Source organism: Neoarius graeffei, chromosome 4, assembly GCF_027579695.1.
Source record: "Neoarius graeffei isolate fNeoGra1 chromosome 4, fNeoGra1.pri, whole genome shotgun sequence".
In the NCBI taxonomy this organism is placed as follows: domain Eukaryota; kingdom Metazoa; phylum Chordata; class Actinopteri; order Siluriformes; family Ariidae; genus Neoarius; species Neoarius graeffei.
Window position 1 is genome coordinate 62,333,431 of NC_083572.1, and position 20,805 is coordinate 62,354,235.

Here is a 20,805-nt window from a genome sequence, read left to right on the forward strand (position 1 = left end):
TCCGCCTTCTCCAGAACCACCGACACCAACGCCACGGGGACCTCCTCCTTCCAGAGTTTAAGCAGATTGAGGTGGTAAATTTGTAGCGCCCCACCCCTGTCCGTTTGCCTCACCTCGTAGTCGACGTCCCCGACTCGCCGTGTGACCTCAAAGGGACCTTGCCACTTGGCGATCAATTTGGAGCTCGAAGTGGGCAACAGTACGAGTACTTTATCTCCCTGTGTGAACTCCCTAAGGCGCGTACCCTTGTTGTACAGGCGGGCTTGCCGTTCCTGGGCCTGCCGCAAATCCTCCTGGGTTAGGTGGGTGAGCGTGTGGAGTTTTGCACGCAGGTCCATAACGTATTGAATTTCGTTCTTGCTTTGTGAAGGTCCCTCCTCCCAATTTTCCCGCAGCATGTCTAGGATGCCGCGCGGCTTATGCCCATATAACAGTTCGAACGGGGAGAACCCCGTGGAGGCTTGGGGAACCTCTCGCACTGAGAACAACAAGGGCTCGAGCCACTTATCCCAATTACGTGTGTCCTCACTTATGAATTTTTTAATGATATTTTTGAGGGTGCGATTGAACCGTTCTACTAAACCGTCTGTTTGTGGGTGATACACACTGGTGCGGATCGGCTTAATCCCCAATAACCCATACAGTTCGCGCAGTGTCCGTGACATGAATGTAGTGCCTTGATCAGTCAGAATCTCTTTCGGGATTCCGACTCGGGAGATAACGCGGAAGAGTGCCTCTGCAATACTGCATGCTGAGATATTGCGCAGAGGCACTGCTTCTGGGTATCACGTTGCATAGTCCACCAGAACTAATATAAAGCGGTACCCTTGTGCTGACCGATCTAATGGTCCGACGAGATCCATTCCAATTCTCTCAAACGGGGGTCTCGATCAATGGAAGAGGGCGCAAAGGTGCTTTTGGAACGGCCGCTGGATTCACTAACTGGCATTCGCGGCATGCCGTACACCACCTATGAACATCGCCGCGAATCCCCGGCCAATAGAATCGGGCCATTATTCGGGCTAGTGTCTTATCCTGCCCTAAGTGTCCAGCCATGGGATTAAAATGAGCTGCCTGGAATACCAATTCCCAGCGGCTCTTCGGAATCAAAAGCTGCGTGACTCGCTCTTTAGTTTGAGTGTCCTGCATCACTCGGTATAACCTATCCTTCATAATTGCGAAGTAGGGGAAGGACGGGGTGGCGTTCGGCTGGAACGTTTGACCATCGATTACTCTCACTTGGTCAAACGCATGTCGCAGAGTCTCGTCTCGTGACTGCTCTAATGGGAAATCCGCGAGGGATTCCCCAAGAGAGAGAGGAGGGGCCGGCGGCTCCTCACTCTGACGCGGAGATGACGTAGACAGCTCTGTGACAGCTGCTCCCGCCAAAGCAAAACCGGGACCTCCCCCCGTTAAATGGCAGGACCCACTCTTGACTAAGTGCATCATTAAATCCCGAAATCCCAGCCAAACAGTCCCCAAAATTAAAGAGTGGGTAAGGCGAGGATTAACCACCGCTTTCACTATAACTTTTTCCCCTCGGAAAAAAATGTGGACCAACACCAGAGGGTAGCTGTGAACGTCCCCGTGCACACACAACACCTTGACCCCCTGTGCTCCCCCCAATGCCTCGTCTTGAACCAGGCTTTGGTGAATTGAGGTCTGATTACAGCCAGAATCCACCAACGCCTGATATGTATCCCCTTGGATACTCACCGGTATGCGATATGCTCCGGCCCGATCGAGGGCGGCCTTTGGCGCGTCGGGGATCCGAACCACCGCGCCCACTTCCATCACCGTGCACTGCTGTTGAAAGTGGCCCGGTTCCCCGCAGCGCCAGCAAACCGGCCCGGGCTTTCCCTCTGCACCGGTGTTCTGGGGCTCACTCACCTGAGGTGGGGGAGAGACAGACACAGAAGGGAGAAACGGGAGGGCACCGTGGGGGCGGCGGGCTGGCTGGGGTGGTGCTGGCCCCCGCCTCCGCGGTGGGGGAATGGGGCGAGGACGGGACACAGGAGAAAGGGGAGAGAGGAGAGAAGAGATGATGCTGTCTGCTGTCCTGCCGCCGGGACAGCCGCCAAATGGTCCTCCACCAGCTCGACTGCCTGATCCAGCGACGCCGGGCGGTGGCACTGGACCCACTCCACGGTGCCTGCTGGGAAGCGAGCGATGAACTGTTCCAGCACCACCTGGTCAATAATTCCCTCGGCGTCGCGGTTGTCGGCCCTCAACCACCGCCAGCAGGTGTCCCGGAGCTGCTGGCCAAACGCGAACGGCCAGCCGACTTCCTCCAAGTGCAACGCGCGGAAGCGCTGGCGCTGCTGTTCTGGGGTGCGCCCCACGCGCTGGAGGACGGCCCGGCGGAGGTCCGCGTAGGCCAGTCGGCGGTCGGTGGGGAGCTGTAGCGCGGCCAGCTGTGCCTCTCCAGTTAGCAGGGGGAGGAGGCACGCCACGCGCTGCTCCATCGGCCACTCCGAGGCTTCGGCGACTTGCTCGAAGAGTGTGATGAACGCCTCGGGGTCATCCTGCAGGCCCATCTTGGTGATGGTGAGGGGAGACGGGCCCGCGGTAGGGGCGCTGGTGGACCCCGCCAACGCGAGGAGGTGCCGGAATGCCTCTCGGTCTTCTTGTTGGGCCAGCACCAGGGCCTCGAAGCGTTGCTCCTGTTCCTTCCGGAGGGTGACGAGCGCCTGGTGCTGGCTTTGCTGGGCCGTGGCGAGGGCGTGGACCAGGTCGGCGAATGGGGAGAACTCCATGGGGCTGCTCGGCTGGTGCTCCACTGTCCCAGGTTTCGGCACCACTGTAACACTTTCAACTAAGGGTGGAGCACAGAGGACAGCAGGACAGAGATCAGGTTTGTCAATTACGGCTTTTATTGCCACACTTTTCAGTCTAACAACACATTCACACAGATGCACACACACAACCGGCATCTGGTTTCGGGATCAGCCCCTCTGCTCTCGCTCTCCCTCCTTAAATAGGGCGCGGTCACTGGGAAGACACACACAAACACAGGTTAATTGCAGTCAGGTGTAGCGATTCTGCCACTTACCTTCCCTGACTCCACCCTCCTGTCACAGACCGGCGCTTGACCACGCCCCCGCTGCCACAGTTATGAAGAAAAAACATTTGATCTCATCGGTTAATGACACTCATTTTGGACCCTGTGATCCTAATACAGAACATTACGGCAGCTTTCTAAAAATTAAGCCATTTTTTCAATTTTTGATTTGTAGTAGCTCAAGAACGGATAAACATATGTTAATTCTGTAAAAAGTATGTTGTTCTGCATTCAGTTCTAAATTCAGTGAGACCAGTTTCAAGCAATTTGGATCGAATTTGAATTTTCACCTGATATACCTACCCACAGAACTCCTTTGGGATGTGGTAGAACGAGAGATTCACAGCATGAAAGTGCACCTGAAAAATCTGCAGGAATTGTGTGATGCAATTATGTTAACATGGACCAGAATCCCAAAGGAATATTTCCAACTTCTTGTGGAATCCATGCCATGAAGTCTGTTGTGAGAGCAAAGGGAGGCCCTTCCCAGTATTTGTATCATGTTCCTAATAAAGTGCTCCTTGAGTGTATATGAATGTAGTTAAGTGTAATGTAGCCTATTTCTAAGTGTGTTAAATTTGAAACTGGTTGAACAGTTAACTGTTGATGCTGCAAATTAATCTTTATTGCAAAAAAAAAGAAAGAAAGAAGGCTATATCTATTTTAAGGCCTCACAGTAGCTATGTCTTCCCAGATAGACATTATGGTCCCACACCATCTGTTAAAACACAAGGCTTAATAAGAATGCTACTACATTTCCACCAGATTCTGATATTGCTTTTTGTGTCTGTATTCAACCAACTAATTAAAACCAGTTTGCTATCTTGAATCTACTTTTTCTCGCTTTACAGACAGACCATTTCCTGCTGTGGTTTGTGCCAGATTAGAGATTATGCAGGAAAGTTGCAGTCTTTATTATATAATACATTTTTCTGAGGTTTAAGTACAAAAATATATTTGATTGGAGACAGAAATGTTTATCAGAATATTATTAGAAATCATGAGTATAAATTCAAATATACAGTATAAAATCCAGTGGCGAACCGTTACTATTACAGCTGGGACTTCAGCTCAGCCAAAACATAGCCAGTCACACCAAAAAAGCAACAGGGCAAAGGATTTTACAAGGGATTAATCGCAGGCTGCCAGGTTGTGCCGTTGTGTGTACTTGTCGGTGCTGATTTTAAAAGCAACTAAGTAAATTATACAGGGAAATGAATCCTTAAAGGAGATATGCAGAACCTTTATTTTAAAATACATTTCTGAGTGGAGAGTATCTCCATCCCTGACTCTTGTATGCTGCATAAATGGGAATTTAAAAATATATATTTTTGAGAGTTAAAATTGACCGCAAAGTTGATATTCGAGCTGCCCCGCTGAGCCAGCCAACCCTGAGTGTGTAACGTCACAGCAGGAACCAGTTTTAAGGCCGAGGCTTTTGACAGCTATAGACCAAAGCCAGACTTGGCAGGCGAGAGTGGTTGCATCATTCCGTTCTAACTTTCCCCAGTTCGCCTAATGTGTGCGTGAGTTTTTCCCCCTCGTGACAACGCGATGCAGCCCAGCCTCAGTGGACTTCAATGGCATTTGGGAGCTATGCGCTTTTCAATATCAAAATGCAAGACGATTATCGGACAAATACTGCGAAAATGCCCACCCACGGAGTCTCACGGACTCCCAGCCTCAATGGACTTCAACGGCATTTGGGAGCTATGCGCTTTTCAATCTCAAAATGCAAGATGGTTATTGGACAAATACTGCGAAAATGCCCGCCCATGGACTCTGAGCCTCACATGGGAGGGACATGGCAGTTTCCGCGAGGAGACTGGTGATTGGTGAAAGCGGCCGGATATTTTCTTTGATTGACAGCTCGTTTCAACTATAGACAGGCAGCAGACAGTGTTGCCAGATTGGGCGATTTCCCGCCCAATTGGGCGGTTTTAAGTGCATTTTGGCGGGTTTTGAACATATTTTGGGCTGGATAACGTCAGCAGTATCTGGCAACATCAGTTCAGTCCCATGCGGATTCGCAAGTGCTGTGGTGTATTGTAAGAGATCGGCTTACATTTCGATTTCATTCATTACATACGGTTTCTACCAGCTTTTTTAGTTTATATATATTTTCATTGTAAATAAAGTGTAAATATAGTGTTGTCAAATTTGCTATCTTAGTTCCAGAAATTAAGTTTATTTGAGTGACTGAACTTGAACTTGAGGGGGCTAGTCAGCTAGCAAGACAGCTGCGCACGGATGCCAAGCATTGTTGATTTAATTTTGGCGAAGCCATTTGCCAGTCTTCCTTTCGAGGAAAAAATTAAAATTAAAGATCAGGGTAGACCAATGCCTCAAATTGACTTGGTGAAAAAGGTAGGGAATAATACTCGTTCCTTTCAGCTCTCCTGGTACGAGAAAGTGAATTGGCTAACAGCAAGTTCAGTGACGAGGAAAATGTATTGTTGGCCATGCCTCTTGATTAAACCCGGATCCGTGATTTGGTCAAACGTGGGCTTTGATGACCTGCACAATTTCACAAGGGCATATAAAAGACACGAGATCAGCAATAGAATGTATTTAAAATGTTTATGCTGAGTATATTATATTGGAATATATATTTTTCTGGATATGAATTAAACACAGCTACAATTTGGAAAACATTTTTAAACAAAAACACAGCCGAGAACATTTCACACTACAGACCTGGATTAAAAGTGAAGGGTTATCAAAATTGTCAATAAAACATTTCTCAGTCAAAATAAGTAAAATATAGGGAAAATGTCATTGAATGAAATGTGTGGCACCCAGCTCTACTGCTGAGGTTCCTGACAAAGAGCTGCTTTCAATAATGATCAATTTTTAAACAACATGCCACAATTTTAAAATATAAAATGTTAAAATATACCCCCCCCCCCCCCCCCCCCAACACCACCATCATGTATATTGGACAGTAGACTAATGGGCCAAAAGAACCTGTTATTTCACAGTTTGTGACCCTGCCAACAATCAGCCAGATCAGAGGCAAGAGTATGGGCAAAATTGATGTTTTTTTCTTTTTTCTTTTAAAATCTGGAAATATCATAACCGACCAGCCTCCCCTGTTTGAAAGACTACCAGCCGCCACTGATGTAGAACTGTATCAGTTCGAACCATCAGAAAGTGAATCCGATAGTAACACGTCGGTCACGGAGACCCCCACCTTACGAAATAAAGCCAGAGACCAAAGCCATCTAGAGAATTGGATGGAATTGAACTGACAGTCTCATGTGACTCTCATTAAAACAGGATAGGTGTTATAACTTGTGCAACATACATGTACATGCGTGCATTTTCACTGATAAAATGTAAAAGGCTAATTAAATAATCAGATGAACTGAGAATCACATTCTGAAGCAAATTAAATAATCTTATACCAGTAAATTAAACACACAATACAAGTTACATGTATTAATCTAAATGCAGATAAACAATGAGTGTTGTTATGTAACCAAATGAGAGTTGGATCTTACCCGTCTGTGTTCTTGCTTCTTGACGGCCGATCTTGTGGCCGATTATTTTGAAACAATCTGACTTTCAGTTTTTCGTTCGGTTCTTTGTTCATTTGCTTCTTTCACGTAAGGGCAAAATATTGCTGCTGAGGCAAGCATATACAGCGGGGGGTGGGGGGAAGCATATCCAGCAGAGAAATCTGACGACTGGTTCACTCATTCTCCATTTTCTCCATACTGAGTACTCTGCCATTACTGCTCGGCTCACACTCCGGGAGAACTGGTGCAACTGAACTTACTTTCCTTTTCTTGTAGTTTTCTTTTCCTTTAATTGTTGGTACTGCACTAGGGTGGTCCTCAAATATATGCCAAAAATAAAAATTTGACTTTCTTAAGGTGCTTCCTCACTAAGTTGTTCGGCTTGCTGAGAAAACTTTTTGTGTAAAATTTTATTTTGATACGAATAGTCTAACCACTGCCACGCACGGGTTGAAATTTGTACTATTTGAGCATATTTGCGAAAACCAACAAAAAGCAATGTGCATGTTCACCTAAGCAATACATATTGAAAAATGACAAACAGGAGTCCAAGACAAATAAAAACAATATTATGTGCCACTGTTCACATATTTGTTTAGATCAAATAGTCATAATGGGTGGTGTTTTGTTACGATTTCTTGGCTTCCGGGAACTGACGCCGATGCCATTCCACTACTTGCAACAGGTATTGCCACTGCTGCTCATCTTTTGTCAGGATTTGATTATAGTCCTGGATTAGTGCCACTCCTCTATCAGCAAAGTCACTGACCACAGCAATACCATGCGGGGCCTTCTTTGATGACTGGAATGATGGGTCCTCCTCCCACTCTGAAGGGTCCTTGACGATGAAGTCGGTGTCAATGTTGAATGCCTCAAAAATGTGACCCGAGGCAGATGTAACAAAATCTGCCACGGTTTTGTTTGCAGTGGCTTCCTTCGCCTCTGTGTCCACTGTTGCACATGGCTGATGATCATCATCCACTTCATCTTTCAGAGCAGCCCCGATCCCACGCTTTTCATCATCTGTGATGCTGCTGTCAAATAGGGCAAGTCCGGCTAGGTCCTCACTCAGATACCAGAGGTGTCTGGCAAACTTCTTGCTGGTGGCTTTTGCAATATCAGACTCAGGATAGGAGACCAGTCCCTTCAGGAATGACAAATCACCAGCTGGAGCAGCGATTGCAGATGGAGCACTGAACCAGGCCCAGTGTTGTGCAAGTTCACACTTTTTTTGAACTAGTTCAAGTTCAGTTCAAACATGTTAAAAGTGAACTGTTCACGTTCATAGTTCACAGTTTTAATTCTGAACTAGTTCAAAGTTCAGTTCATTTTACTTTTAGGTGGGATATGAAAATAAAGACTAAAATCATATGCTACATTCTAGCTCAAAACTACTCACATATTATAGATATTATATTCTATCACACAAAATGTAAGTTATTGTACATACTATATATGGAAAAAAGGACAAAATATTTTGATTTCTTCACTGACTCAACCACTGCTACCAAAACGTTACACGTGACTTCAATCAAATGCTTTCAGTTTCAACTAACAGTAACTTCTAATAAACGACAACTAGACTTCCTCATAAATGTGTGTGTTTCTAAAAAGATGACTGCCAATATGTATATACACTGAAGGAGTGCTATTTTAAGATCCATATCAACAGCATTGACCATATCAACCATATTGATCAGACAGAGGGATGCATGCTCAAGGGCTTTTTATTTCTCAAAATACAAAACAGGAAAACTTCAGATACCCTCATTCTTCAGTACACATCTGTGTATGCACACAACAATCAAATTTCTAAAATTATTTGGCATTGTACTCATCTGTGTTCTCCGTGCCGCTACTTGAACTTTCACTGGCCATGTTGCTGTGAGTGTGCGCCGGCTGTGGTGTGCGCGCTGTCTGCTGCCTGTAGCTAGGGAACGCTGGGTTACGCCTACTCTGCTCTGCTGCATCATGGGTAACGTAGTATGGCGCCAAATCATAGAGCCATCCACTATCTCCGGCTTCACACTACGTTATCCATGATGCATTGCACACACGTGGCACCTCAGGGCAGTGAGTGACAACAACATCAGACTGACAGTGAAGTAGTAGAACGTAAAATATCTTGCAAGTAGACGTGCCACTCGATTCATCAGGTTTCATGTTTCGTTTATCTTCATGTTTGTCGTTCATGTCGCATAATTTGAACGAATTCACGTTCAAGTTCTTTCATTACAAAGTTGTTGCGTTCAGTTCAAAGTTCATGGAAAAACGAGCGTGTTCAGTGAACGCGTTCTTTTGAACGTGTTCATGCACAACACTGACCAGGCCTTGACATACAGTGCTTCAGTGAAAGCTGTGAAGCGTTTCAGGCCAGAGAGTTCCTCAGTAGATAACTGAAACTGGTTTCTAAACAAAAACATCTTGATTGCATAGATGACATGTGCCATCCACCTGGCATGCAAAAAACAGGGCTCACGTGGCAGTGGTTAATATTATTCAAATCACTTGAAATTTTACCCAATTTATTTTTTCCCCAAGTGGAACAAGAAAATGAAGTCGCACCTTTAAAAAGTTGAAGTTTGTTTTTGGGGACCACCCTAGTACTGCACCCTCTTTCAGTACGGGCTTATAGCCAATGCTCCTCAACAGATCAGAGGTTTCGTACGAGTCATCAGTAAAATGTGCCCATGAATTTCTTGCAAAACGCATCCAAATCTTTGCAGTTTGAACATTCTTGGGCCATGAATGCAACATAAATCCACCTTCTGTCGTGTTGCTGCACCCGCTCGCAGCACATCTATGTGGTATGGCAATAAATTAGCTCAAAATGGAGGATTGAAGTTGCAGTTAGTGCTGTGTTTTAGTATAGCGAAAATGGCGATGAGACTGATTGACTTCCTGGTGTGACGTCACAGATGTCAAGGTCATTCACTCAGAGGGCTACCTATATGAATCATTTTAATCATAAAAATTATTATATTAGATTTAGCGTTAATGCTTAAAACTATTCCTGTGCCATTCTTAAGGTCTCAAGGCATTTATAAACAAAAAGTGAGGCCATGGTTCTGCATATCTCTAAGTATGAGTGAAAAATACTATGGCGAGTGTGTGTGGAAGAAGAGTCTGGAGACAGAAATCTTAGCTTCTTGGTCATTAGCCTGTGCTACTTGCTCTTGCTAGTACTGGAGTGACTGCTTTATTAGCATTCGCTAACACTACTGACGAACGCTACACCAGTTGGAAGGGTACTTCACTGCTGCGCTGACGGAGCTGACTTGCGGTTAAGCTCACATTGGCCTTCGAGCCGGCCGAGAACAATACATTTTTGGTCCCTCTCACTATAACTCAAAATCTGATTGGTTAATTAATTTGTCATTTCCTACATAAAAATACACTGCCATGGCGTTCTGTCCCGGTAATGAAGTCCTAACCAATGAGTGAGCCAGCTCTAAACTCTTCTCAGTCTAGAGACAACAAACAAAAAAAATCCCACTGGATAACTCTATTTTAACGTTTCCAGGACAGTAATCCTTTCATTTCTGAAGCAAATTTCATAGGAAATGAGGCCAAATTAGAAGTAGAAGAGAATAATTATAATGAAATTATGAAAGAATTAAAGCAATTAAAGAATGAAAGAAATTAAATATAACATTTGAAATGCTGATATGTTTGGGCCTTCTCTGAAGCCCTAGAAGGCCCTGACAGGTCCCCTCTGATTAAAAAAAAATCATTTGCTTTCTATTTGGATTATTTTAACACTGGTAGAAATATGGATTGTAATACTCATTTGTGATACATGGAAGTATAAGGAAGTTTCAGTTAATGTCTACACAAGACCCATCAGGAAATAACAGAAAACAATAGAGCATCATGAATGTAGTAATAACTGCTAACACAGTCCTGTCAGATATGCAGGCAACAGACGGATGTAAAAGCTGAAATAGGTAGACAAATCCAAATCGTAAGGCAGAAAGCAGAATCAAAAACAGGCAATGGTCAGGCGAGGAACAAACAGGAAATCGGAGACAATATCAAAAAGGCAAAGTCCAATATAAAGTCAAACCAGATAAGCAGTGCAATAGTCAAAAGGTGTGGTAATGCCAGACACACAGAACTGAGCATTTACTTCGTAATGAACTGTGAGAACTGAAGTGCTTAAGAAGAAGTGAAGAGTGCTGTGGTAAATGTGAACAGGTGCATATGATTATAACTCTGGTGACTGTGAGCGGTGAGGTGCAGCATGGGTGTTGTTGATCATGGTGGCCATATTTGAAGTCCACTGTGAATTCTGGGAAGTGGAGTCTTGAGTGCAAGCAGGCGCACACGTGACAAATCTAAATGGTGCTCATTATTATCACTGCAGTTACAAAATTTTCTGATTATTTGTGGAAGATCCTGATTAATTTCCTGGAAACTAGCAGGCAGAGATTCAGAATGACTCCTGATCCATAGCAACTTACAGGGTTTCTATGGCATTAAAGGCCCTTTGACTTATCAGCTGCGGTGCCTTGTTCAGTGCTTGATATATGCTTATTGGTTATTAATTTTGGCCTTGTAATCTAGTGTAAATAAACAATTAAACCTGTGGCAATCACTTAGATCCGCTCTTGTGCTCCTGATAGCTACTGATTTGACCATGATATTGCTTGCTAACCTTTTCCACTAACTTCCAGAAATGATAAATCACTTAGGATGACTGGATGTGAATGAAGAGCCAAATATTGTGTCTGAGAAGCACTGAACACCTGGAAGTCTGGAACTCAGTGCCAGTCTGTATTAATCTTAGCTTCTGTCTTTTTGCTTCTCCCATGCCTGATGCATGCTCCCTGACTAGCTAGTTGATGAACACCCTGAGTGCTTTAAGTGAAATCTATTGATTGTAGGTGGTGTATGGCATAGACATTTTGCACAAATGTCAGGGCAAAGACACAACACCCTCTTAGCAAAGGTCATGAAGCACTGGGATGGTGTCATCAAACATAGATTCTCCTGTGAGAGAAACGGTCATGCTGGGTTTGTGTGCTGCTCTTTCTTCTTTTCTCCCAACACAGGGGCTAGAATTTGATAGTTAGAGCTCTTTGTTTTTCCATCTTTTTGTAAAACCAAAACCATGTTAGAATCAACACACCTGCTTAGAGGTGCATAGCCCTTTATTCTAGTGAGACATCTCCCAAGGTAACTCAAACGTACTCTTTGATTGGCAGGGCTCGAAATTCATATATTTTTTCACCAGCCAGCCGGACTAGTTACCTTCCAAAGTAACTAGCCAAACAGAAAATCAACTCGCCAAAATTTGTTCATGTATGAATTTTACTTCTGTCAAAAATAACACAAAAGAGAGTAGTTACCATTGTTCATGACTAATGTGCATTTATTTCAAGACCCGAGTATTTTGATACTGGTTTTTTTTGCACACTTTGCAAACTGGCATTTGCTGTTCCGCGTCCTCCTCGCGATATCCAAAAAAATGCCGGATGACTGACCCCTTACTAGTTCTTTTAGGAACCAATTCGTCTGCTTCCATGTTTAATTTGTCGCTGAAATTGACAGAGCTTACACGGTAGCCTATGCAGCACCAGCGATTGCATGAACTGAGTCAGCGCTGTAAACCGAAACTAGGAAATCTTCCCGCAAGTTCCTTTCAGCACCTAGATGTCGCCCGGGATTGGTTGGCGAGTGCATGACATTATTGTTTTTTTCCCCTTCGGCAGCCTCTCACGTTACTGCCTGAGGGACAGGGAGAAAACCACCGGAAAATGTTTTAAACAAACGCAACAAACACCAAACAAACGCAAGTCGGCAGATGACCATAAAATACTCGATAGTTACGATATAATAATTATATGTATCTCACACAGAATTTTCGGAGATATATCGAGTATATTCGATATATCGCACAGCCCTAGTCTGAATCTTCGCTTCATATATATTTTTTATTTTCAACTAGCCAGCCGGGCTGGCTAGTGACAGGAATTACCCGCCAAATGACAAATTAAGTCGCCTTGGGCGACCGGACCACAGCGAATTTCAAGCCCTGATTAGGAATGAAACAGTTTTATTATTCATTGATAATATTGCAGTCTGGTATACAGACAATTGCTATTTGAGATTTCATCAATTCATCTCAACAGCAACAAAAGGAACCTGTGGTTCTGTTCCCCCATGATTCATCACACCAAACAAATGTAGAATATTCAGTCTGCGACTGTTCAAACTTTCTAATTTAAGTTTCACCCTATGTGTGCCTTGGGCTGGGAGATAATCACACAAAACATCGCTCAGACCTTCACCCATACACACCCACACCAACAAATCTGTTTTCTTTCTTCAGCAGGCGATTGGCCCTCTGCATGATAGGCCCTATTGTGTGTGTCCACATAGCTTCTTATTGATTGGAGACAAAATGTTTTTAATGTTGTTGATGAGATTTTCAGATTGGACTGCTAATGGGAAGATGGAGGCCCCTTTTTCAATCAATTTTCTGCTCAAGTTGTAAATTGAAAATCTTTACCAATGTAATTAAGGCTGATTTGAAAAGAACACTAAAACTTTGAGAAAATATATATTTTTTTGCTTACTACCAGATCTGGCCTACAAGAGGTAAGTGTGTGTGTTTTGTGTTCGTATTCATGCTTTACCACCTCTTTGGAAAACCCAAGCACCCTCTTATTTCCGAATAAATATGAACCATACATCCTACCCATAACGATAAACAAATGCACATAATAGTCTTCCAGTAAAGCAGTTTTTCATTGCTGACATTAAACACATCCTACCATTTCTTTGCTTTTTCTGTTAATTAAAATGACCCCTTTGCTATTGCAAGATTACTTTTTCTTGCTGCTTAGAACCAGAGGCGAACGCAGATATAAAATTGCAGACTTCAATGCCTGCAGGAGTCAAGGTTTAAACAGCTGTCCAGTTTTAATAGCTTTGTGTCCTTGTTTTGTTTCTGCAGTACATGTCAAGGCAGGAACCTGTGAGGTCATAGCAGCACACCGTTGTTGTAACAAGAATAAAATCGAAGAGCGTTCTCAAACTGTCAAGTGCTCCTGCTTTCCCGGACAAGTCGCCGGCACCACCAGAGCAGCCCCCTCCTGTGTGGATGGTAGGATTTGTTTTTCTCTTCTTGCCTTGGCTTTGATTTCATGTGAGATATTACTTTTTTTTTTTTGTGAGGACCTGGAATGAATATTGATAATCTCTAACCTATCATTTTTTTTTACTCCCACCAAAAAAGATGTTCTTTTATATTTCACTACATGCCTACCATCATATCAGAGCAAATATTTTCTTGTAAATAGAGTGTAATGTTTTTGTGTGAAGTGTCATTTTGTCTCAAACACAGACAAATACATTATATGCAAATTGCTGACCGATGAAAACACTTTTGTTGAATCAGTGGTTAAAATTGAACTGTCTGTTTTTAAAGTCATGTAATCGATAAAATGTGCTCCAAATTGTTTCTGCCCATCAAACTAGAGCCACACATCTCTATCGCAATCTCATCGTTCACACCTGTCAGTCTCGAGTCGAGAGCTATTTCAGCATGACACCATCATCATCCTCCTGTACGCTGGAGCACGGCAGAGCTTGCTTGTCTAATAACATGTCGACAGGCTCTCTCTCTCTCTGGACGGGTCAATCGATCCTGATCTTCTTTTCTGCTCTGTAATATACCAGCAGATTCTGGCTGCCCTCTGCCCTCCTGTCTCCTCCACAACTCTGAGACACTTTTTCCTAAGGTGCCCGAGGACATTAGTACAATCAAATAAACACTAGTAAATTTTGGTAGGATATATGCACATTTATGCCATGTGTAACTGATTCTACAGCAGAGGAGTAGTTTACCATGCTGAAATGTTGATTACTGCAACAGCGTGCCCCATCCTCTTATACTATAGCAATTAACCAATAATCAATTTATACTTAGATTTCAAGTTTTGGAACAGCCTGTTAGTCTCTATCACTTAAATTATAAAAGTTATAAAATGTCATCCCGGTGGCGTAGAGGTTAGCACTGTCACCTCACAGCAAGAAGGTTCTGGGTTCGAGCCCAGCGGCTGACGGGGGCCTTTCTGTGTGGAGTTTGCATGTCCTCCCCGTGTCCGTGCGGGTTTCCTCCAGGTGCTCCGGTTTCCCCCACAGTCCAAAGACATGCAGGTTAGGCTAATTGGTGGCTCTAAATTGACCGTAGGTGCGAATGTGAGTGTGAATGGTTGTTTGTCTCTATGTGTCAGCCCTGCAATGACCTGGCGACTTGTCCAGGGTGTACCCCGCCTCTTGCCCATAGTCAGCTGGGATAGGCTCCAGTTTGCCTGCGACCCTGTAGAACAGGATAAGCGGCTACAGATAATGGATGGATAAAATGTCATCCCCTCATCAGACATTTTTCCTGTCTCTTTAAGTTAATAAGACAAAAACATTTAGCTTATGTTCTTGAGGAATATCAAAGCATAAACCCCTCTCTCCTCGAGACTTTCATGTGACTGAAAACTGTTACAAAGTGCTGACACACAAAACTCCTTCCATATATTAAAAAAAAATCTCATTACAGAAAGTTTCATCATATTAACCATTTCCTTGTTAAATCCCTTGTTAACACTGTTAACATTTCCTTGTTATATTTTTCATGTACTTATTGGTATTTTTAGATTATGTGGAGCATCTGTCATGCAAGTCACTGTGAATGAGTTATTACTGTAACACCTGTGATTTGACTTGCAGCCATTGTTGTGTGTACACACACACACACACATACACGAGATGAGATGAGATATATTATCTATGAGTTCACAAGTGAGTGAAGGGAATGAGTGATATATTTTTCAACATGAGAAGATAAACTTGGCACGGTGGCGTAGTGGTTAGCACAGTCGCCTCACAGCAAGAAGGTTCTGGGTTCGAACCCAGCGGCCGGCGAGGGCCTTTCTGTGTGGAGTTTGCATGTTCTCCCCGTGTCTGCGTGGGTTTCCTCCGGGTGCTCCGTTTTCCCCCACAGTCTAAAGACATGCAGTTAGGTTGACATGGGGCGGCCTTGGGCTGAGGTGTCCTTGAGCAAGGTACCTGACCCCTGACTGCTCCCCGGGCGCTCTGGTGTGACTGCCCACTGCTCTGGGTGTGTGTGTGTGTGTTCACTGCTTCAGATGGGTTAAATGCAGAGGGTGAATTTCACTGTGCTTGAAGTGTGCATATGACAAATAAAGGTTTCTTCCTCTTCTTCTTCTTCACGCCACCGTGTAATATTTTTTTATATTATATGGACACATCCACAAAAAAAAAACGCAAGTTAATCAAAACCATTTTAATTTTGAACCCGTTCACCATTTTGACAACACAAATCTAGTCAGTGGAAGAACATTGGGAGTGACGTCATCAGAGTGAAATATCAGGAAATATGTCACTCAGATCCATGATGCATTTTGTATGAAAAATACAAGCTTTTCAACACAAGAAGATAAACTTCACATCTTCAAGCCAACGTGTGATTTTCATTTTATTACACAGACACATTCACACACAAAAAGAATGCAAATGTATAAAAACAATTTAAAAAATTTCCTCACGAGTGAGGATACTGAAAAATATGTCACGCATGAAAGCTGTGATTAAATGTCAGGGTTATTCCACCAAATATTGATTTCTGAACTCATCCTAAGTTCAAATAATAGTATTGTGTTGTTTAAAATTGAATATGATCTTGATTTTTATGCATTATTCAAGGTCTGAAAACACTGAATTTTTTTTTTTGTTGATTTGACCAGTTGTCATTGATTTGACCAGTTGTCCTGCAGTTAAATGCTCTAAGTGACAATATTTTTATTTGGAATTTGGGGGAAATGTTGTCAGTAGTTTATGGAATAAAACAAAAAATGTTCATGTTCCTCAAACACAGCCCTATAAACAAGTTTGTTGACAACTATTGTCACTCCTTGGTTGGGGTTTTGGCCTTAGCCATGTATTTGGCTTCCACGCCCTTAACCTTTACTAGTGTTATCATTTCTCACCATGGTTCACTACATTTTGACACATCTTGACATTCCAACTGTTGTCTCATTCTTTGAGACCAGCAGCAAACCAGTGATGGAGTCTAAGCATCAGAAAATGTTGAAACACTCTCAGCCTGATTTCCTCTGATGCAGAGAGAAAGGGAGAGGAAGAGCAAATACAAAAAAAAGAGATGTAGAAAAATAACAGAAAAGAGTTTTATTTCTTTTGTGGGTATAATTTTATTGGGCTTCGTTCTTGGAAATACTGGGTATGGGGTGACCGTTGTATGTGTGTTTGAGTGAGTGTTTCACTTGTTCTCTGTAAATGTGCTTGCAGTTTCTATAGCTATTAGGAGTGAGTGAGCGAGAGAGAGAGTTTTTCTCTTCGTTTATCTCTCGATATTTGTCTCCATAGCATCTATAGTCGCACAGAAGTGGTGGTGCCAGATGCAGCCCTGTATGGAGGGTGAGGAATGTAAGGTGTTGCCAGATCTTAAAGGTTGGAGCTGCAGCACTGGGAACAAAGTCAAGACGACCAGGGTGAGAAAAGGCTCTGCTGAAACTTGTTTCCTTTATGACTCATAACACAGGCACTGTGTTTGACAATCATTTTGTTACACCAACAACTCAGCATGTATCACTTTAAAGAATTAATAGCAACAAGATACCAATTACTAATAGCTGGGTAGATGAAATAAGGTGGCAGCATGATGGTGTAGTGGTTAGCCCTGTTGCTTCACAGCAAGAAAGTCCTGGGTTCAAGCCCAGCGGCCGGTGAGGGCCTTTCTATGTGAAGTTTGCATGTTCTCCCTGTGTCTGCGTGGGTTTCCTCCGGGTGCTCTGGTTTCCCCCAAAGACATGCAGGCTAGGCTAATTGGTGGCTCTAAATTGACCATAGCTGTGAATGTGAGTGTGAATGGTTGTTTCACATATGTAAAACATATGTGAAATATGTGTATGTGTCAGCCCTGCGATAACCTGGCGACTTGTCCAGGGTGTACCCCACCTCTCACCCATAGTCAGCTGGGATAGGCTCCAGCTTGCCCGCGACCCTGTAGAACAGGATAAGCGTCTACAGATAATGGATGGATGAAATAAGTTTAAATAATCCATAGGCCAGAATTTATGAGGGAAAGAAATGGTACATGCTCATCCACCACTTTAATGACTGGCAAATGACTTGGTGACTGAAGACAAAACAAAATAATACGCTAAAATAACAAGCTAAAACCTTCAGCTATCCAAGGGATTAGCTGATTAACATTTCAAATTGCCTCAAGTTTTACTCAACAGTTGGTGTAATAGATTTGTATTTCAATATGAAAAAAGTCAAGCCATCTATTACTGGCAGTTATTTTACAATTATTTGCTGAAGGCGAGGTGAGTATCGGTGAATAATAACCGAGACGAAGTTGAGGTTACTGGTTGAAGTTTAGTTGAATTCACCGATATTCACTGAGCCTGAGGTGGATAATTGTTTTAGTATAAATACACCAGTGATTATTTCAAAATTGCATTAAAAAATTTATTTCAAACTTCAAAAGCTGCATGCAAATGTAATGCATGCAGACTTGCAGCATGCGCGTAGGCTCTGTATCACTTATCTATGCCGACTCACATAAAATACTTTGTTTTGAAATAAATAAAATAAATCACAATTCCACCTTACCTTTGAATGGTTTTAGACCAAACTTCGTAGCATCTTTAGCACCTTTAGGAACAGCATTTTCTTTCATAAGTTCCAATTCCTCCTCACTTACGGTGATGAAGTGATTGGGCGCCATTTTGCCGAGTCGCTGGAGGTGATTATCGAGAAATAATCCAAATCTCTCGACCAATCAGTGCACGCGATTTCCTATAATCACCTCCGTATTTATACTAATTCTGAATAACTAGTATGGGTCAGCACATACAAGCACTGGGTTGGAAATTACTAACAGACTACTGTGTATTTTGTGTGCTGCTTATCTATGGCTGGAGACTGAAATTATGCTGAGCTTATACATACAAATGATATCCTCAGAAGCAACAGTGTTTTGTAATTTAAAGCTTTATTTCACGACCTGATGATTAGCTTCAAATGACTATTTATAAGGGTTATAAACAGCCTTATATACAGACCCCCAGTGTCAGTATATCACATTGCTGTTTAACCCAGATGAAATTCTGATTCTAAAGTGAAAGAAAGTGAACATAAATTTCATACTGCAACTTAAAAAAAGGTTTTTGACACAATCTTTCTGGGTAAATATTTCTAGAGTCAGTATTTCTGCACACTGTGTGTGAGCCTGTGTGTATTTTGTGAGTTTTCAAGTACCGGTATATGCCTGTGTGTGTGTGTGTGTGTGTGTGTGTGTCAGTATGCGCATCTTAACGCTGACACAATGGTCTCGTAGACATCCGTTAGCCTGAGGTGTTTGACTAACCAAACACCTTCTTCAGCCAGTTCCTAAATTATTCATAGGACAGAGGGAGCTTACGTGAGGCAGGCCTTTTTCACTTTAGCTGCCTTAAATAATGCATGCTTGAACACTCACAGTCACGTCAGTGCCAGGCATGCCTCTGAGGTGCTGCCTGCTTCTCTCAAACCTGGCTTCTTTTGATTTTTGGAGCTCTCCAGGCCACCACCTTCACACATGTCTAGAATACAGCAAGAGTGTGGAAACCCAGATGTGTCACCATAGTGATATGTTTGGAGCTCCTGATTAGTTGGTTTTTGGCTCCATTGTCAAGGCTTTGGTAATGATTGTAAACCGTTTGTTGACCTTGTTCTATTATGGTTTTGTTTTACATCGATTATAAAGCATTGTAGTATTGCAAGGCTACTGATAAATAGATTTGCTCTGTCAGACAGTTTGACCTGAGGTACATCTTGCAAGAGAGCTATGAGAATTTTACTCGAGAGGGGATTGTTATTGTCAGTGATTTAACTAACATAAAGTATTATGAAACCAGTCTGTAAATCATTCACCACATGCTGTAAACACTTGGCATTATTTCAACACACTAATAAAATTAGTTAAAGCCAAACAAAACCCTTGGCCCATACTTCATTTGCTGATCATGACAAATGACAAGCGCCCCCCGCACTTTTTAATTAAAAATAAAACTTTACAACAACAATTTATCCATTTTAAAAGTTGCAATGTTGTTAAGAATAGGCTTCCTTGGGCGCAGCCATTTGCACTGAAATCAGATATCCGCTTGTGACGTTGCTTACCCATTCATGCGACGTTTTCCTGAGTAATGCCGCTTTTCCACTACAAACGCGGCTGAGCCGTGCCGTGCCGAGTCGAGCTGAGTCGAGCTGAGCGGGGCTGTTGGAGTTGCATTTCGACTACAACCGCGCTGAACCGTGCTGGCTGGAAGTGGGTGGACACATTGGGTGGAGTTAGCGAAAGTGGGTGGACGTCACGTGATGTCGTTAAGCAGCGCAAACAGTGACATCAGTGACAGTGGCGGAACAAGTCAGAGCCGGGCCGGGGGCGGGGCAAATGACCGGCCCCTTTATTAAAGCTCATCATAACATCATTTTAGGCTACAAAATGTCCGCAACTGCGGTGTTTACCAATTTCAACACTACCGGGTGCAACTATGTTATTTAGTACATCAAGTCCTTCAAACGAACATGTAACTCAGAAACAAAAAACATTAGGATACTGTACATGGCTCATAATAAAACAGCAATAGCCTATACTGCGCACATTATTTGAAGGGCATACGAATGAGCGCTCAGAGGCTGCAACGGTGACAGGAAGAGTCAGAAATAAAAGGAGGGCGGTGCAAACCTCACTGAATGCACTGTGTTTACCAATTTCAACACTACGGGGTGCAACTATGTTATTTTGTACATTAAGTCCTTCAAACAAACATGTAACTCAGAAACAAAAAAACATTAGGCGACATACTGTACATGGCTCATAATAAAACATCAATAGCCTACTGCGCGCATTATTTGAAGGGCATACGACGAGCCTTGCGCTCCGCGAACTCGTCCACGATGCTCTGTATGTCACTGATTCAGTGAGCTTTTAAGCGGTAGTCTCACGACCCGAATAGTAAACAATAAACATGGAGGACATGGAGTCGTTAGTGTTGCTGGTCTTGGTGCTGTGGCTTGTTGTCACCGACAACGCCAACAGATACTGGCAAGAGTGTATAGATGAGGCGAGGCGCATAAGGCTTCAGAAATTCTCGTAATTCATAATTATTCTCCTTCCGGGTTTGCGGT

At 43.2% G+C, this 20,805-nt stretch overlaps 1 protein-coding gene across 1 annotated transcript in view; it reads left to right on the forward strand.

Annotated features, from left to right (window-relative positions):
* Positions 1–20,805, forward strand: part of tafa3a (TAFA chemokine like family member 3a) — a 67,448-nt gene that overhangs the window by 34,626 nt on the left and 12,017 nt on the right. The window contains exons 2-3 of the mRNA XM_060918270.1: positions 13,544–13,693; positions 16,990–17,114. Of these exons, the coding sequence (XP_060774253.1) occupies positions 13,544–13,693; positions 16,990–17,114 (275 nt within the window). The remainder of the gene's footprint in view (positions 1–13,543; positions 13,694–16,989; positions 17,115–20,805) is intronic.